The 19887-nt window shown below is 38.4% G+C and overlaps 1 protein-coding gene across 1 annotated transcript in view; it reads left to right on the top strand.

Moving 5' to 3' along the window:
* Oxct1 (3-oxoacid CoA-transferase 1) overlaps window positions 1–19887 on the top strand; it is a 127375-nt gene that overhangs the window by 15041 nt on the left and 92447 nt on the right. The window contains exons 4-7 of the mRNA XM_042690509.1: window positions 2412–2547; window positions 5877–6026; window positions 10735–10841; window positions 13086–13146. Coding sequence (XP_042546443.1) covers window positions 2412–2547; window positions 5877–6026; window positions 10735–10841; window positions 13086–13146 — 454 coding nt within the window. The remainder of the gene's footprint in view (window positions 1–2411; window positions 2548–5876; window positions 6027–10734; window positions 10842–13085; window positions 13147–19887) is intronic.

Here is a 19887-nt window from a genome sequence, read left to right as displayed (position 1 = left end):
GCTGTGTTTTCCTGCCACCACCAAGGTCCTTTGATATCCTTACTTCTGACCTTATATACTAGTTTTTTTTCTGATTTTGAAGTTCATATAAAAAGGATAACTCAGTAGGTATTCTTTTGTATACTTTGTGTGTGTGTGCGCGCCAGTCCTGGGGCTTGAACTCAGGACCTGGGTGCTGTCCCTGAACAGCTCAAGGCTGGTGCTCTACCTCTTGTGCTCTATTTCTGGCTTTTTAGTGATTAGTTGGAAATAAGAGTCTCACAGACTTTCCTGTCCAGATTGGTTTTTGAGCCACGATCCTCAGGTCTCAGCCTCCTGAGATTATAGGTATGAGCTACCAGTGTCTTAGCTTGCATCATACCTTCTTAATTTTTTTTTTTTATTTTGTGCCTGTATTGGGCTTTTTAACTCAGGGCCTGAGTGCTATCTTAAGCTTCTTTTCCTTTTTTAGTCTAGATTTTAATAAAAACAAATTTTAAATAAAACTAACCATGAGTCTAGCCAATAAATAACAGTTTTATTTCTGTAACTCAATGATATAAAAGAATACCAAGGTCAATAGAAGGGCCAAAAGATTAACTAACCAAACAAACAAAAAGCAAAACAAACCATTATGAGCCTATGCAGCTAGTAGAAACTTACGTGAAATAACCAAATTACAGGGATGGTATTATGAGCTGTACACTCATCAAAGAAACATTTGTATGCAAAGGTTAGTGATAGTTTTTTTCTCCCCATGGGGCAAATTGTCTTTATCATGGTCTATGAAGTTTGTGAATTCTATGAGCTTTGGCAATACGGTTATTTCTTCCACATCCTTTCTTTCCTTTTGCTCAGTGTCAGCTGTTCCCTCTTTTCCTCTCATTCCCTCCCTCCCATGGCTGCTCTTGAGTTGCTTAGTTCCCACTGCTGTATGTTTTCTCCTGTTTCCCTCGGTTCCTGTGTCTTTCTGTGTCTTTTCTTAAGGCTAGTGCTTTGTCATGAGAACCAGAGCTCCACTTCTGGCTTCTTGGATAGTTACTTTGAAAATAAGGGTTTCATTAGCTTTCCTGACCCAGCTGCCTTTGAGCTGTCTCAGATCTCAGCCTCTTGAGTAGTCAGGATTAGGCAAGAGCCACTGGTGCCCGGCCTACTTTTGATTAACATTTTTTTTGAGATTCATCTAGTGGTTGGACATAGTTTATCATTATTGGTGTATCGTGTTGAATTTGTGTAAAACAAACCAGAAAAAAAAAGACCTGAGACTTTTTTTTTATTGTGGAAGGGCATTTGGCAGGCTTCAGTTTTGGCTGTAATAAACAGTATCTGGTATGTGCCTGTTGATAAACTTAAGTGTGCATTCCTTTTGGGTATAGAACAGAGAGTGGAACTCCTGACTCATAGCATATGAATATGTGCAGCTTTTATAGAGACCGCTAATACTTTTTCCCTAGTGGATATATCAACTTCCCTTATACTCATCTGTTCTGATGTTTCACCTCCTAGCCAACACTTAGTATTTTATTTATTTATTTATTTATTTAAATTTAACTATCCTTTCATGTTTGTAGTGATAGCTCATTGATGTTTGCATCATTAAAACATTTCATGCTTAAAAATACCTTGATAGCTTAAGGACAAGTATTCTTTGTTATATCAGAAATGTTTCTGTAATTGTTAAACCTGTTTCTGAAACTTTTGGGAGTAGAGGGATAAAGTGGCTAAAAAAATTAGGAATTGTCAAATATTAATTTGTTTAGTCTCATTCACTTTCCTTGAAATTATAGGTGTAATTTTTTTGATGATAAAAATAAAGAAAAAACTTCCTAATTAAAAGAAATAACCAACCATACTTGAACTCCCAACTTCAAAGTTATAAAGGAGATTAATTGAAGGAATATGGAATTTAGCAGATACAGATTACTCTTTTACCTATAATCTTCTTGCTAGTGAAGTAGATGGAAAACAGCCACAACAATGTACGTATGTGAAAACTTGATAAGTAAAAGAGAATAGGAGGATAGTGGAAGCAGTGATCCTAATCAAGATGCATTGTACATATAAACTGACATGTTAAGTCAAAGCCATGTTGAAGAAAACAGTACGATTAAATTAAGCAACACAAATTAAGTTACATGAACAAATGTGTAGTAGAGTTATAGGATGGATGTGGATTTGAATATTAGCCATGTTCTTTATTGCTTGCGATGGTAAGAAATCAATTAAACTTTTTTAGCCTTAGCTTCCTCAGTTATAAAACAAGAAAAAATAGCCACCTTTCCAGCTTTTTTTTGGGTGGCAAGGAATGGAGAATGTTGATTAAATGCTTTAACAAGGAGGATTTCGTTTCCTCCAAATTAATACAATTTCATCTTTTAAAAAATATATGTCAGATGGTCTTATGTTGTGAATTACTTTTATTTTCCATCTAGGGTTGACAACTTTGGCCTGGGCCTTTTACTTCACTCTAAGCAGATAAAACGTATGATCTCTTCGTATGTGGGAGAAAATGCAGAATTTGAACGGCAATATTTATCTGGTGAATTAGAAGTAGAGCTGATACCTCAGGTGAGGAAATTTCCTACTTTTCTTTCATAGTATTAGATTACTGAGAAATTTATTCCTACCCCTCCCACCCTTAATTTTTCTTTTCTTTTTTTTTTTTTTTTTCAGTTGTAGGTCTTGAACTCTGAGCCTGAGCATTGTCCTTGAGCTCTTCAGCTCAAGGCAAGCGCTCTACTACTTGAGCCACAGCACCACTTCTGGTTTTCTTGTGGTTAATTGGAGATAAGAGTCCCATGGATTTTCCTGCTGGGGCTGGCTTTGAACTGTAGTCCTCAGATCTTAGCCTCCTGAGTAGCTAGGATTACAGGCGTGAGCCACTGGCTCCTGGCTCCTTATTTATTTATTTATTTTTTATGCAAGATAGAAGGGATATTATTTTGCCAAGCCAAGGGATCTTGTTTATAAGTCAAACCTACTAATTACTAGAGGATGAATATTTTCTTCCCACTCTACGCTGAAAAAGGAGATATTTCTAGTGAAGTTATCTGAGCTGCTGATATAATTATGTTAGAAGAAAGCTGAAGTGCTCGGGGTTGTCCCAAAAATTACTTTTAAAAATCACAGAAATAGAAATTTCTGAGAAATTTAGGAATATATGAGTGAATCTCTTTGTATCTCAGAGAAAATGCTAGAGCTGCAAAGACTTAGTGTAATTTATTTACCATCTCCTTACTGGTTGAAGGATTTCTTATAGAGGAAAGCAGACTTTTTGGAGCCAGTTGGGTAAAGCATTGGTCTACAAGGTCATTGTGGTGATCTTTCATTTGGATGAGTTCTGCCTTTGTCTCTAAAGTTAAGCCTGTCACTCTACTTGAAAATACTGTCTCCTTGACTTGACCAAGTTGGTTAAACATGATGTAGCAGAATTTTGTTAAAAGAAATCATCATCAAATCAGATTTATTCTGGTCTAGAGAGCAGGTATAAAGACTGTTCTTTCTAACTAAGGCCTCAGTATCATAGATACAACCTGGTCATCCTATGGCATTGTCGCCTGTGTTTTGCATAGCATTTGAGCTATGTTTGATCCTCACTCAAATTTTCATTTGAAGTTTTGTGAAAACACACTGGTCTGCTTAGATTATAACAAAATGTCACAGTGTTCTGACAACAACAGGATTTATTTGTCACAGTTGAGGGGTCTGGGAAGTCTTGAGATCAGAGTTTCAGCCAGCTCAGTTTACTGGTGGGCAGAGACACTGGTGGGAAATAAAGAGAACGCAAGCTTTTGGGTGTTAAGCTGTTGAAGATTAACCTTCCAGTTACTTTTTTTTTTTTTTTTGGTAGTCCTGGGCTTGATTTCAGTGCCTGGGTGCTGTCCTTGAGCTTCTTTTGCTAAAGCCTAGTGGTCTACCATTTGAGCCACAGTACCACTTCCCCTTGGTTTTTTCTTTTCTTTTCTCTTCTTTTTTTTTTTTTTTTGAGCAGTTTATTGGAGATACTGGCTTTGAATTATGATCCTCAGATCTCAGCCTCCTGAGTAGCTAGGGTTACAGGTATGAGCCACTGGTACCTGGTTTTCAGTTACCTTTGGTATCTTTTATTCAGCAGTCTTATTATTCTTATTATCTACAGAGGTTATATACACAGGAAAGGAACTTTAAGAATATTTCTATTACATTTTTTTAATCTAAAAGAGATTGCTCTCAACTTCCTGGAACTCAGTGGCCCACAAATGAACAGTGAGTCTGAAGCTTGTGACGCGTTGATGAGGGGGTAGGGATTAGCACTTATGCAAGGAGTAAGAATGAGGGCTTGGTGGTACCAGTACAGGGCCCATCTTTATGAACAGTTTTCTTTCAGGCTTTTACCAAATTGGACAGAGGGTGAGTCCCTCAGGGAGGATATACATAAAAAGCATTTTAAAGAAGGGAGCATTGTTGGTTTGTGTGTGTATGTGTGTGTGTGTATGTATGTTGGGATGAGGGCTTGAACTCAAGACCCATGTATACAACATTTTTGCTCATGGCTGTAGCTCAGTTGAGCCACACCTCCAGTCCATGGCTGTTTTAATGACAATATTTTCAGTGTTCTTAACTTAAAATGAAACACAATTAGAGTCATCTCTGCAGACCAAAGAGTAGAGAATCAGTTATCTGGAAGATTTACAGTTGTGCTTGAAATACCCTCCTATCGCATGTATCCTCCAATACAAATGATACAGTGGGACATTCCAACTAACTGTCTCTTCTTTAAGTATTTAAAAGCCCTCATTAATAGAGAGAATAGTTCTTAGTTTCTGGCAATGTGAAGAGACTGTGTTAGTTCTGACTAGTGATTGGTCAGCCAATCAGTCATCTAGTAGCAAGACCCCAACAATAGCTGTCAGTGTTCTCCAGGTCTTCAAGATGGATTCAAGGAGTTTTGCCCACAGGAAACCTGGGCTTCCTAGTCAGTTGGGGGTAAAAAGAGACCTAGGAAGGTAAGTTTGAATACCTAGGACTGGGAAGGGTCATCCATAGAAAAGTTGTTCCAAAAGTAGCCACAAAGAAACTTTATTTGCAGCTATATCTGCTGTACAATAAAATTTGAAGAACTGGAGGGAAAGTGGGAGAAAACGGGGAAGGGGGTAACAAGGCTCGACCAGAAATGTACTCATTACCTTAATGTATGTAAGTGTAACTCCTCTGTATATCACCTTTATAATAAAACAAAATATTATTAAAAGAACAAAAAACAAAAACAAGCCCATTTACCTGAGTGTCTTATTTTTTTTGTCTTTAGATTTTTCGCCTTGCTTAAATAATTTAGTAAAAACACTTGTAAAATGACGTAACATACATTCTAAAATAAAATTGAACTCTTTATATTGTTGATTTTTTTTGTTCCGTTTGGTATTTTTGCTTTTCTGGAAAGGGTCTTGTAGGCCTGAGTGCTCCATCCTTCTGTCTCAGTCTCCCAACTGTGAGATATCTCCATGCCTCACTGACTTGTTTTTACCAATGACATGCACTTATGCATGGCACACAGTAAAACACAACATTTAATGATATACAGCTACAGTTACAGAGCTTAGATTTGCAATTTGATTCAGAAGCATTAGCCATTTTTATAATGTGATTATCAAGAGGAAGTTGGGTCTGAGTCTGGATGTTGGAAGCATGGATAGGTAAATAAGTGATTAAATTTTGAATGAGGATTAAGAAAGCAATGATTATTGTCCAGTGTGGCAGAAACTTTTATAAATTTGACTCCCTAGGAAAGCATACACTGGTAGGTAACTTTTACAACTATGAGTCTCTCAGGAATGGGATCCATGGCTAGCAGCTTTTATGTCCCCAGACGGAGCTGCATATGATGAACTTTGTATGGAGTGTTGATTTCTCATTTGTAGGGCACACTTGCAGAGAGGATTCGTGCAGGAGGGGCTGGAGTTCCTGCATTTTACACCAGCACAGGGTATGGGACCCTGGTACAAGAAGGAGGAGCCCCCATCAAGTACAACACCGATGGCACCATTGCTATTGCCAGTCAGCCACGAGAGGTAAGAATCATTGCACCACACAACACTGGGACAACTCTCTTTCTGTGAGTGTTTGGGTAGACCTACACTACTAGGGGAAATTATCTTGATAAGAAAAGCCATTCCTCCATTTTCATAATTATGTGAAGTGAGAGTTTTAGCTAAATTTGGGTATTTGCCAGTAAAAAGAAAAAGGATTGTCATTCCTATGTAATTAATATACTAGTCAAGATTAGCTCACTGATGTTATGGAAGGTGTTTTTAAATACGTGAACATTTTTGATTTTGATTATGCTTCTGTGGAAAATAGAATTGTTTGATACTTAGGGTATTCAACTTTTATGTCCAGATCCGTCCTACTGTGACTGAAGTGGGGGAAAAATAAATCCAAAATAAAGGAAAGTTTGTCTGAAATCTTGAAAGAGACAGTTATACTCATATAATGAGACAGTTATAATCATATAATGGAATAAAAAAGACTTTGCATTATGACCTTTATAGCTTATGTTTTGGGACATGATCTTTTCATTTGGTTAACAGATTTACTTAGAATGTTTAAGGTCAAATATCTTTAGTAGGCAACTTACCTGGTCAAGATCAGTGGGCCTATAGCTATAGTTACTGAGATATTCAAATTTGAAATATTTTTAAAATGACTCAGACCAATATTTCTTCACTATGTTTTTAAACACTTTTCCTTTCCCTTTGTCCAGATGGGTCAACAGAGTGATCCTTGCAGAGATGCTGCGCTTATACCTATAGGGAAGTTAGTGAAGTACCATTTTTGCGTGTGTAAGGATGCTGGTTCTGTCCCTTTGTTCTAGGGAAAGACGAGTCATTGAATGCATCCTTCACTGTTCAGTGTTTGCCCAGTCACACTCTCCATCTGGATCTTTGTCTTTCTGCTGAGAGTGACCTATATTGATTCAAAGTCTTCCTTAACATTTTCACATTCAAGCTTTCCCCCTTGCTGCTTTAATTAGGTTAAAAAGATTTCTTGTTAGAGTAAAAAAACAAAAACAAAAACCAGGAACCTAAACTAAGAAAAAAATATCAATCTTTATAATAGACCATGATATAAGTGTCCAGGATAACTAGATTAACACTTTGATAGCTTATTAGAAATGATTACATTAGCTTATCCTGGAAAAATGAACAACAACAACAACAACACAACAGATCAAAGGAGTCACAAAGACTCGTAGGTTCATTTCTGACCAGAGCCAGATGCATGAATTTAGTATCTTTGTAATACTGTTATAACCCCAGGGAATATAACAAATTATTTCTTGAAATAATTCTCACTAGTTCTTTATTTCAGTGGCTTGTGGTTAGAAGAGAAAGTGAATTTCTTTATTTTGTAATGTTTATTGAGGTCCTGTTCTTTTCCCCGTACTTTTCTAAGCACTGTGGAAATACACATTGTCTGCCAGGGATGGGGAACCTTCTGGAAATTTATAACATCATTTGTGGCCCACACAAAACAATCAATACAGGCAGGTGGGTTTCAGGTAGTGGATGAGGGCTGTAGGAGAAGCATATGTATCTGTCTGTCATATTCAAGATGACTTTGCTGGCCTTACATGGCAGGTGGGCCTGACGTTCCCAACCCCTGCTAGAGCAAGTCTGCTTGCTAGTGGAGGAGTTGATAACAAAAGGACACACATTGTAGATACTGGAATTGCTGTGAAGAAAATCCAGGGAGTTTATAGACAAAGAGAGTCATTGGTGGCCAGGGAGATGAGGATCCAGATTTAGTGGCAAATGAAAGCTTTTGCCAGGACACATTTGGTGGAGACCTGAGTGAAATGAGAATGAGGCAGGTGGAGATGAGCCAATCCTGTTTTGATTGGAAAGAAGAGGAAGTTCAAGGTCTTGAGGGGGCTGTAGGCTTACTACCCTGCTTGTGGGACCAGAGGGTGGAGCCCATGAGGCAGAGAGTGGTGGGCATGGAGGTAGAACAGGAGCCAGATCCACAAAGAGCTTGCAGCTCACCGATGGAGAACTGTGGATGGGGATGGGAGTGTGGTGTGCTCTAAGTTAGATGGTTGGTGAGGATTTTTTTGTTTTTGTTTTTGTTTGCCAGTCATGGGGCTTGAACTCAAGGCCTAGGTGCTGCCCCTGAGCTTCTTTTACTCAAGGCTAGCACTCTACCGCTTGAGCCACAGCTCCACTTCTGGCTTTTTGGTAGTTTATTGGAGATGAGTCTCATAGACTTTCCTGTCTGGGCTACTTTAAACCATGACCCTCAGATCTCAGCCTCCTGAATAGCTAGGATTACTGGACTGAGCCTACAGGCTCTGGATTAAGGAGTGGCAAGTTTTATGCTTTTGTTGTTGTTCTGTAGGAGGCCAAGAGCAGAAGTGGGATAGAGGGGGGAGGTGTCTTGTTTGAATAAGGTGATAAAGAGAAATTAGGATGAAGCAGTTGGACTATAAATGGAGATGGTGGAGCCACAAGAAGATTTGCTGGTGGATTGGTTGTGATGTGTAAAAGAAGAATCAAGCATGCTGCTTTCTGTGATAAGAAACCCATGTGGCAATCAAAGAGCTCTGTCTATCATTTGAGACATCCAGACATTCAGAGGTGTTTGGCAGGCGTCAGGTCAGGGGAGAATTTGGGGCTGGGATAAGAACCCTGGTGGCAACGGGGTGAGATGGGTGGCTTGGGTCTATGTGCAGATGGCCAGCACCTGTGCAGATGGCCAGCACCTCTTTGATGCTTAATGGTCAGGGAGAGGAGGATAAACAGCAAAGAAAACTGGGTGGGAGAGGAATACTAGTAAGTGAAGATGAGGGGAGACAGGTGACTGAAAGATAAGGTACATGTTGAGGGAGGCTCAGCTGAGTTAGAGTGTGAGGAGGCTGAGTAATACAAAGATCAGAATTGACCAATAGATTTTCAGAAGTGGAGGTCACTGGCAACCTTAGTCTTTTTTTTCCCCTCTAGAATGAAAGGAATGAAAATGTGATCAGAATAGATTCAACAAGAACCTAAAGATGAAGAAGTAGACACTGAAGTGTACAGCTGTGCACTTCAAGTGAATGTATATATAACACTAGTTGGACAAAACTTGTTTCTTCCCCTTCTTAGAGTTTAGAGTAAGTAATAGAGTCAGCACCAGTGAGTGTGTAGATACCAAGAACTTGTGTAATTGGAATATTAAAAAAAAAACTCAAGGAGGCTGAGATCTGAGGATCACAGTTCCAAGCCAGCGTGGGCAGGAAAGTCCGTGAGAGTCTTCTCATCTCCAATAAACTGCTCAGAATAATCTGGAAGTAGCACTGAAGTGCAAGTGGTAGAGCGCTAGCCTTGAGCAAAAGAAGCTCAAGGAAAATGCTCAGACCCTAAGTTCAAGCCCCAAGATCTGCAAAAAACAAACAAACAAACAAAAAAAGAAAGAAAACGCAAATTCTATGTCATATGCTAGAAAGTATTTACTTCCATTTTCTAGGTCTGTATAGAAAACATTTAGCTATTGACACCAATATTTAGAGTGATGAATCTTCAAGTCTATCAACTATTTTAAAATAAGTAACTGTGTATTATTATATAGCTTATGAATACCTTCCATATAGGTTAATATTAAATAAAATCAAAATTGATTAATGATTTCCTAAATTCAATTTTCTATATAGAAAATGGGATACTGTCTTTAACTAAGATATTATTTAAGCACCAATTTATGTTTCAATACAGGGTTTAAAAAGTTCAGTGGTAGGGTGCTTGCCTATACACACAAGGCCCTGGGTTTGATCCTCATCAAAAACAACAAAAGCAAATGTACCCAACTGTCTATCCAAGCCTTCTCTAAGGTGCATGCAGTCTCTTTCCACTAGATGGTGCAGTGGGAACATGATTGGAGTTGAACCTCTACTGAGCATCCTATGCATCCATGGTGATTGCTTAACTCTTCTTTCCTTAATTCACAGAGACAAATCCCCCAAAATAAAAAGAGGAACATATGCTAAGATCGAGTTTTGCTTTATATTCTCCCCCAACGTTCAAAGTCTAATTAAAAGGCAATAAACAGAAAAAAATCAGCATTACATTAGATTAGTAATGACAGAGGCAGAGATGTAATAAAATAAAATACAACCTTCTTAGAAGGAAAGGAAGAATGAAGTACACATGACTAAAACCTAAGAAAAATAAATAAAGCTTTTGTAGAGAAAATGATAAAAATATTAAAAGAGGTAAATGAAAACTTCAATAAAAGGGGAATATATTAGGCTTGTGAGTAGGAAGATACTGTATGTCAGTCCTCTTCAAATCAATTTGCTAATTCTCAGATCAGAATCTGAATAGGTAATTAAAGACCACAGGAGAATGAGGATAATAGATCTTTTTATAACTACTTTCATGTACAAAATCATAGACCATATCTTGTAATTTACATAGGTTTGTTTTTTTGGGGGTAGAAAGAAAAAGATGATTTTCTACCCTTTAAATGTAACTTACATACACACACAAAAATAACCTGAATATTAACAAAGTCTGTTCTGTCCCTTAGGCTTGTAGAATTTTATTTTCTCCAACACATGTGGGCCTCTGCACATTTTTTACTTGTAATCTCTCCTTTGATCATTTTGACAAAGTCTAAGTTGCCTAATGCCTCTTAAGAAGTCTCTGTTGGGATTCATCTCCCTTAAGAGACTGACTCTGAGCGTGCATATCACAATCACACCTATACAAAAATATCTGATGGTGGCTTTGTTGTCTCCTTTAGGTAAGGGAGTTTAAAGGGCAGCAGTTTATTTTGGAGGAAGCCATTACAGGAGATTTTGCTTTGGTGAAAGCCTGGAAAGCAGACCGAGCTGGGAATATAATTTTCAGGTATTGTGATATTAAAAAAGTATATGTGTGTGTGTGTTGTGTGTTATATGTCAGCAATCTGTATTTCCTAAATTAAGATAAAAAGGAACATCATAGTGAGTTTGTTATTTATACATTCATTTCAGCAATAGCCTATGATCATATTTGCATATGTACATATGATTGTGGGCGTAATTCTGCCTTTCTGTAGTCTAACTGGTATGATAGACTTGTGAAGGTCCCTTGTGATTTGTTGAGGTTTATGTTGCATTGCATGTGAAATATTGGATTTATGTTCTCTCATACATAGTTAGGTATACTTACTATTTTTCCCCTGTGTGTTTTAGTAGTCATGGCTAGGTTTTATCTTAGAAAGTATGTTGATATGTGATGTTAATTTTTGAAATTGCTATTTATATGTTATCTTTTTTCATTTTTTTTTTTTTTGTCCGTGGGTCTTGAACTCAGGGACTAGTCACTGCCTCTAAGCTCTTTTTGCTCAAGGCTAGTGCTCCACCACTTTGAGCTACAGTATCACTTCCAGTTTCTGGTGGTTAATTGGAGATAAGAGTATCACAGACTTTCCTGCCTTATTGGCTTTGAATTGCTACCCTCAGATCTTGGCCTCCTGAGTAGCTAGGATTAGAGGTGCAAACCACTAGCACCCGGCATCTTAATGTGTCAAAATTGCTTTAATATTCTAGAAAAATATTGCTAGTAATAATTTAAGTAAATTCTTTCCTGGTCCTTTTGATATCTTTGTAAAGTTTCTATCTGAAAAGTTGATTGTCCTGAAGAATGGTGCAACTTTTTCCTAGTTATCTGGGTAGCCACAGGCTTAATTTATTTTGAACACCTGATTACCCCAAGCATATTGGTTTCTAAACACTTAGTGTCCAGAATAGTTGGGTGTTCTTTGAAAATTATGTCACCTCTGGTAAAGCACACTGTTTTTAGACTAAGAGGTACATATTTGTGCTCTTAGGTTACAGAACTCATATCATTTCTCATAGTTAGATTCTCATTGGCACTCATGATTCTTTTTATTTTTCTGTGTAGTACTGAAGATTGAAATCCGGGCCTTACATTTTCTAGGCATGTGCTTTACCACTTGAGCCATTCCTCCAGCCCCTTTGAACTTTGGTGTTTTTGAGGTAGAATCTTACTTTATGCCTAGTGCTTTCTTGTATTGCTGATGTTGACAGGAACATACCATCGAGCCTAGCCATTGTGCTTCTCCTTGGCTGAATTGACAAGTGTGCATCACAACACCCAATCATTCTTAGGGATGGAATCTCATGACCTTTTATGCCTGTGTTGGCCTTGAAATGTCATCCTGTGATTCCCTACCTCCTGAGTGGCTAGGATGATAGGCTTGAGCTATTGTGCCTTGCATAGTTTATTTCTAAAGAACTTATGTGATAGTAATGCTATAATATCTTATAATATCTTGAATTCAGCCCCTCCCCCTTTTTTTGTGGTTGTGGGGCTTGGACTCAGGGCCTGGGTGCTGTCTCTGAGCTCTTTTGCTCAGGGCTAGTGCTCTACCACTTTGAGCCACAGCTCCACTTCCAGTTTTTTGAGTGGTTAATTAGAGGTAAGAGTCTCCTGAGAACTTTCCTGCTTGAGCTGACTTTGAACCACGATCCTCAGATCTCAGCCTCCTGAGTAGCTAGGATTATAGGCATGACTCACCAGTGCCTTACTGAATTCAGCTATTTTTTTTTAAAGTATAACTACTTTTTGCAATTACTAGAGACATTTTGCCACACGTCTACTTTATTTGATATATTGGTGTAAAGTATATATATTTGTATATATATATAACTATCTATAATGTAGTTATATTATACTGATATTTAGTATATAATATATATTTAAAGTTTAGATAAATTATACAGTAGCAAGTGGAAATGGATTATTAACTTATTTAAAACATTTCTAAGAGTTTATCTTGTGCTCCATTGCCTGACTGCTCAGGGGCACTTGGAAGCCTTGCCCTAGTGCTCGTGTTTGTTAAGCTTTTGTGTGAAATGAGAACTCTTAGCACAGTGTGGTCAAGTGGTCTAGATTCTCAGCATGCTAGTTTCTTTCACATGTAGTGAGATACTCGAGCTTTGAATTCCTTCACCTTTGGCCAACACGTCGGTTTTTGAGTACAATGCATCTTGATCAGTGGCACCTATTTCATAATTCATAATTCAACCTGCTGCCTAGTGTTCATCCTCTTTCCTCCCTTCCTTTGTTCCCCTGTGTGTGATGCAGGAAAACCGCAAGGAATTTCAACTTGCCCATGTGCAAAGCTGCGCGGACCACTGTGGTAGAGGTAAGACAAGAGACTGTTGCTGAGTTCTTTATTTTTTCTTTTTAAATAATTTGATCTCAGTCATTAGTTTAATGTATCAGCCCGTTTGTTTACTGAGGGCAAGCAATGACACCCTTGGTTTTTTTTTTCCTTTTTGGATTCTATTTAAATACATAGTAACTGGTATAATGAATGGCAGCCTTGTGGCCATCTAGGATCTCACTAGAATGCTTTCTTTGGGGAATCCAACTGTGGGCCATCTTATAAATGTTCTTTAAGAAAAAAAGTATAAATCAGTGATTGTACTAAACTGAATCTCACCTCCTGTTTGCTAGCTGGGCCCTGATGCCACAATCATTTAGATTCAGAGTAACAATTTTGCTTATAGCCATAACTAAGTTCAATTACTAGACATATGATATTCTAGCCATGTTACCATGAATGACAAAATATAATCAATCAGGAAAAGTTTTTCAGATAGACATTTAAATAATTTTTATATTTATCATATACTTAAGATAGAAAATACAATATTTTGATAAGCATGTATATAATAAAAAAAACCAAAAAAAAAGTTCTTTGGTGCTTGAATAAAATAGTTCCTTATAGGAACGCAATTTGAGTTCTGGAAATGAGGAGATATCTTCTGGGTTTTTCATCTGATGGTAGTGTGTGTGTTTCATTTGATTCATCTAGTAGCTGCCTAAGATGGTGATTCATGGGGGTGTGCTTGAAATCATCACATATCATCAAATATCTGTTCCTCTGGAGGGAAGTAAGAGAGGGACTCTCATAGTGGTGGGAATATGGTACTTTCACCCTGTGATTTTTTTTTCCAGTATACTTTTTTTTCTGCATACTTCCTGAATTAAACAATGTGGTTTACTTTCTCTGTCTAATCTCTGCTCTTCATTTATTGAACCATTTTAATGATCTCTCCAGGGCCTATATCTGTACCCTTACTGGAGAAAGAGCTGTCAGACAGTTTAAAATAATTGATATCTTAACACTTATTGACTTTACAGACTTCTCTAAAACTAGAGATATCAGCATTTCTTCTCTGAGAACAAAGGACAGAATGCTTTATTTTGGGAGAAAGTTCTATGAAAATCTTTTTTTCCTGTTAGGATGAGCCTGTCTTATTTTTTTAATAAGTTTTTTATTGTGAGAATACTGTACAGAGGGGTTACAGTTACACGATTAAGGTAATGAGTACATTTCTTATCAAGCATTGTTGCCTCCTCCTTTGTTTTTCTCCTACCATCCCTTCCCTCCCACCTTCACAACTACCCCCCCACCTAAATTGTAAAGTTCATTTTTCAACATAGTGTCTTCTACGTCTCATTGTTGCAATGGGTCAAACATTATTTTTTACTGAGAGAGAGAGAGAAAAGAAAAGTCTCAAGTGTCCAAGAATCATTGCAACTATTAGAGTAAAGAGGCTCTATTATGGAAGAGTGGAGAAAATTCTTTAACTGAGCCTACAAATAAAAGAAAGGATATACACAGTGGATTCTATGCCTCCATCACAAAGAATGACATTGCCCCATTTGGTAGGAAATGGAAAGACTTGGAAAAAATTATATTAAGTGAAGTAAGCCAGGCCCAAAGAAACATAGGTCCCATGGTTTCCCTTATTTGCAATAACTAGTATATGTCCGAGACAAGCAGAAAATGTCAGATAAGATGATGTTAATCGAAATGAACCCCAAGATAAGGACACAAGTAGTTTTTTTCTTTCTTGCTATTGTTTCTAACGTATTTATTAATTTATTTTATAACGTATTTATAAGGTGATTTTTTTTGTTGCTTTGTATGTCCCTCCCCCATGGTATAACCCCTGTTTTCACTGTATTTAATGTTGGTATAATTTGGGGAGGGGAAGGGAAAAAGCAAGTTGTTTAAATAGAGATGCAGGTGGATCCATTGCAAAATGACATGTACAAGACACTATGTTGAAAAATGAACTTTAGAACTTTGGTGGTAAGGGGGGGGAGTGTAGTCATGGAGATGGGAGGACAGGGCTGGTAGGGGAAAAACAAAGGAGGAGGCAACAATGCTTGATAAGAAATGTACTCATTACCTTGCTCATGTAATTGTAACCCCTCTGTATGGTATTTTCACAATAAAAAAAAACTTATTAAAAATAAAAAAAAAGATGGGGCTGGGAAGGTGGCTCAGTGGTAAAGCGCTTGCCTTGCATGCATGAGGCCCTGGGTTCGATTCCTCAGCACCACATAAGCAAAAAGAAAAAAGCCAGAAGTGGTGCTGTGGCTCAAGTGGTAGAGCACTAGCCTTGAGCTGAAGAGCTGAGAGACAGCGCCCAGGCCCAGAGTTCAGGCCCCACGACCGGACCCCCCCCCCCCAAAAAAAAAAAGTTAAAAAAAGAAAGGCTGCTTCTTCCTGTCCCAGCACAGAAATCTCTCTCTTTCCCAGCATGTATCCTGATAGGCCCAGACACATGTTAGAGTCCCTTCCAATTAAGTACTTTGCATACCAACTCCCAGGTAACTGTGCCGCCCTCTTTGGTAGCCAATAGCCAAGTTTGACTTGAAAAGTTTAAATGAATTAAAATGAAATGCAATACAGTTTTAGTTCCTCAGTCATATTCGTCACAGTTCAAGGCTTCACTAACTTTTTGTGGCTAATGATGACTGTGTTTATCAGTATAGAGATTTATTTCATGTTTATTTATTTTGAGAGATTATGGCTTTTGCAGGAAACATTATTTGACAGAGGTAGGTTAAAAGAATTAAAATAAAGTCCATATACTATTCTTGTTTAGGGACTTAAGCGAAACAGCTATTTAGGCAAATAGGATTGTTATACTTTTACGTCTGTATGCTTATCATAGAAAGGACCCTATGCTGACTGGAGTTAGAAGAATTCTGTTGTCGAAAATGGAAAATAATTTGGAATTGATGATGTATAGGTTGTCCATTTTCTAATATGGAACTTAATCACGATTGTGATTTATGTATTATTCTGAGTCCACTGATGTAGCTGGACCTCCATCTTCTTGTTCTGTGTATGCCCTACGCACTCTGTTGTCTGTATTGGCCTCTAGAATATTATGATCCTTCTCTTCTAAACGTGTGCTGCTTTGCTTTATAGTAATCCTCCTGACATGGATGACTATGAACTGGTCTGGAGGATGGTATTTAAAATGAATCTTGAGAGATCACTTATTTAGTTATCTGCATCATCTTCTGGGTGCTACATGTTGGCCATAACGATAGCTACCATCAATCAAAGATTTATTAATGGTCTCAGTTGTATCAGTCCCTGCTGATCCTTTATGTGCACTTAATTTTTTCATAATAGTCCTATGAGGTAAGAACTATAATTATTATAATTTTAGACATGGGTACTTTAAGGCTCAGAGAGGTTGAATGACATACCCGAGGCTAGACAGCAAGGCTGAATGAGAACAGAACCACAGAAATATTGATTGCATAGCCTCTGTCCTTACCTTTGTTTCATAAAATACTTCAGATCCTCATCATAGGTCAAAGTCTGGAAGGACATTGGGCACCCAGAATATTTTATTTCTATTATACTTAAGCAGATTGAGAGCTTTTGTTCAACCTCTCCTTCTATCCTTGCCTGTTCTTGGTCATTCTGATTACAGTTGGCTTTTTTTAATCAGTGCCTTGGAGATAGCCTTGGAGATAGCCTTGAAAAAACAATTAGCCCGAGCAATACTTCTACACATTCATTCTTCCTCCTGGGCTCTTGTTTATTCTACCCAGTAGCCTTATGATCCTCACACAATTCCCTAAACATGGTGATTTATGTCTACTCTAGTAGTTCAGTATAAAGTACTGTCAGTTTTTAGCCAAACCAATATGAATGTCACATATCGTTTTCAAAACCACAGGCCATTTGTATGCTTCTCTCTACACTGTGACGCACTCCAGGCAGACTTGTATCTTTCTCCCTTTCTTAAGGAACTGGGTAGTTACTTGAGAAAAAAACAAACAAACAAAAAAAACCAAGTACAAGTGGGTGTACCTACTGTCACACATGTCACAGAGATGCTTCTCTTTTTAGCGTAGACAGTGTTATTTCTGGCCCTCCCTCCCTTTGAGTGGGTGAAGCCTTCTCGATGAACTGAATTAGCTAGAATGACTCCCGGCGTTGCCTTGTGTATGTGTAATGAATAACGGAGCAGACTCAGGCTGCTCAGTCTCTGGAAGGGGGCTCTTTCTCAGGAGAATTCTTGTTAACCTTACAATTGTCTGTGAGCTTCCCGGCTAGCTCCTGTGTGTACACCCACTGTCCTGGCTTTCTCTGGGAAGCGGCCTTTCTCTTTTTTTAGGTAAAAGTTTATAATAGAAAATCTAGGAGGAGGGGCGGGAGTGCTTCACTCAGGACACTGTTGATGCTTTGTCTCCTGCCAACAGCCTGGCGTGCATGTGTTGTCAGGAAAGGTCATCTGACTCAGCCCCTGAAGGCTGCTGAGGCTGCCTGTAACCAAAATAACCTGGCTGGTTTGGTGTTCTTTGTGCTGTCACACTTGTTTCATGGCTCGTATTATAAGACAGCAAGGATTTACATAAAGTCCTTTCAACTATTATAGTTATTTTGTAGCCATTATAGTTATTATATAGCTATTATAGTTATTATAGCTTTTGGTTAAAATAAATATCCTTCTAATCAGAACTTAAATACAATCATGTTTATTATAGTATTTGTATTGTGGTATTATAGCTATTACCACCTAAGAAAGAATTATTTATAGGACATTCTTAATGCATACATGTTGCATACATGTGATGTGTTTGATGAGGCATAGTAAATTGAGCTCCTGTGAACCCATGTAGTGTAAGAATTAGAGTGATCTTTCTATCCAGAGATAACCACTACCAGGAAAATTGTTTCTACCAACATCCTTCTCTTATTTATTTATTTATTTTTATGAATCTATGTTATAAGGTGGAAAAAAAGTTAAAGTGATATCTTACTTTTTTTCGGTAATATTTATAGCAGAGAAGCATTGGGAAGTGGAACTTCTGTGTTACCTGGCAAATTCTCTGTCTCTCTGTCTCTGTCTCTGTCTCTGTTTCTTTCCTTTAGTGCCCATCCCGGGCCTTGAATTCTGGGCCTGGGCACTGCCCCTAAGTTCCTTTTATTCAAGGCTAATGTTCTATCACTTGAGCTATGGCACCACATCCAGCTTTTTCTGTGATTAATTGGAGATAAGAGTCTCCTGGACTTTGTTGCCTGAGCTGCCCTTCAAACTGCAATCCTCAGATCTCAGCCACCTGTGTAGCCGGGATTACAGGTGAGAGCCACCAGCACTTATCTAAATTCCATCTCTTGTTAGGATCTTAACTTGAGGAAAAAAATGGGGGGGGCAGGTGGGGGCCTGACAAGCAGATACGTATTGATTCTGCTTAGTGGGTAAGGAAAGGTGAAGACTGCAGTGAGAATGATGTTATTATTTTTTGTTGTAAATATGTATTATAGAGGTAGGCACTGCTGCTCCTGCCTGTAATCCTAGTTATTCAGGATGCTGAGATCTGAGGATCACCGTTCCAAGCCAGCCCATGAGACTTTTTTTTTTTGCCTTTTAAGTGGGTTAGTTCAATTTCAAGATGATACAGAATTGAAGAATAGAACAAAGAGCAGACTAGGGCAGGAATATAGGCTGAGTTTACTTTAAATTTACAGCTGAGGATGGGATGGGAATGGCTGACATGATGCTAATAAACTTAGAGACTAAGCCACTGTAGGATTTATTTTTGAAAGGTTCTTAATGTTTGCAGAGTCCTAGACAAAACTTCATCTGCCTATAGGTGACAGTGATGGTATAGCAGGATATCCAGGTGTTTAATGAGAATGGAATCAAGGGGCCCTTCCCTGTAGCCTTTGCTTTCAGTTCCTCGAGTTTCTTCTGCTCCTCTTTTTGTTTCTGCTTGAAGGCTTGCCTTCCTCCTCCATCTCCTTGGCATGCTTCAGGGGATTCTTGCCACCTTCATGTCTGGATATGATGTCAGCTGCACCTTCACCCAGACCCTGATCTGAAACCCATGAGACTCTTATTGCCAATTTACCATCATAAAGCTAGAAGTAGAGCTGTGGCTCAAGTGATAGAGCACTAGTGTTGAATGAAATAGCTAAGGACAAGGCCCAGGCCTAGAGTTCAATCAATCTCCAGTGCACAAAAACATTTATTATGGAAGAGGGTTAAGCTATATGCATACACACACACGCATACACACACACACACACACACACACACACACACACACACACACACACACACACACACACACACACACACACACACACACAGAGCAATGGATGCTCCTGGCCCCAGCTGCAGGGACTTGGAGCCTCTTAGAAGCAGGTTCACTACTGACCCCTTGCATCCCATCTCCTTTCCTTTTCACTCTACCATGCTACTTTGAACAAATATCAGCTGTTATATCTCAGTGGTATTTTAAAGAAGAGTTCACTGATGCTCAGAGATTTTTAATGTTTCAGGCATTTTTCTAGATCCTGGAAGTACAAAAACTAGACCAAACAGAGACCAGTCCTTACCCATGGAAGCCTTTTCATTCTGATGGTACAGATATACCACCAGACAAGGTGGTGAGTCAGATCCTCAGTGAGATGACCATCAAATAAAGAACTCAAGAGAGCTAAGGGGTTAGGTTTTCCAGGGTAAGAGAGTAGACGACAGTCTCATGAAGGTAACTGTCTGGAGAGTAATAGTAGTATCTTCTTTGAAGATATTTGTAATAGGACTATTGT

Source organism: Dipodomys spectabilis, unplaced genomic scaffold (assembly GCF_019054845.1).
Source record: "Dipodomys spectabilis isolate Male_0828 unplaced genomic scaffold, ASM1905484v1 ptg000138l, whole genome shotgun sequence".
Taxonomy (NCBI): Eukaryota; Metazoa; Chordata; class Mammalia; order Rodentia; family Heteromyidae; genus Dipodomys; species Dipodomys spectabilis.
The sequence above is the reverse complement of the archived record's forward strand: the minus strand, read 5'-3'. Positions and strand labels throughout refer to the sequence as shown.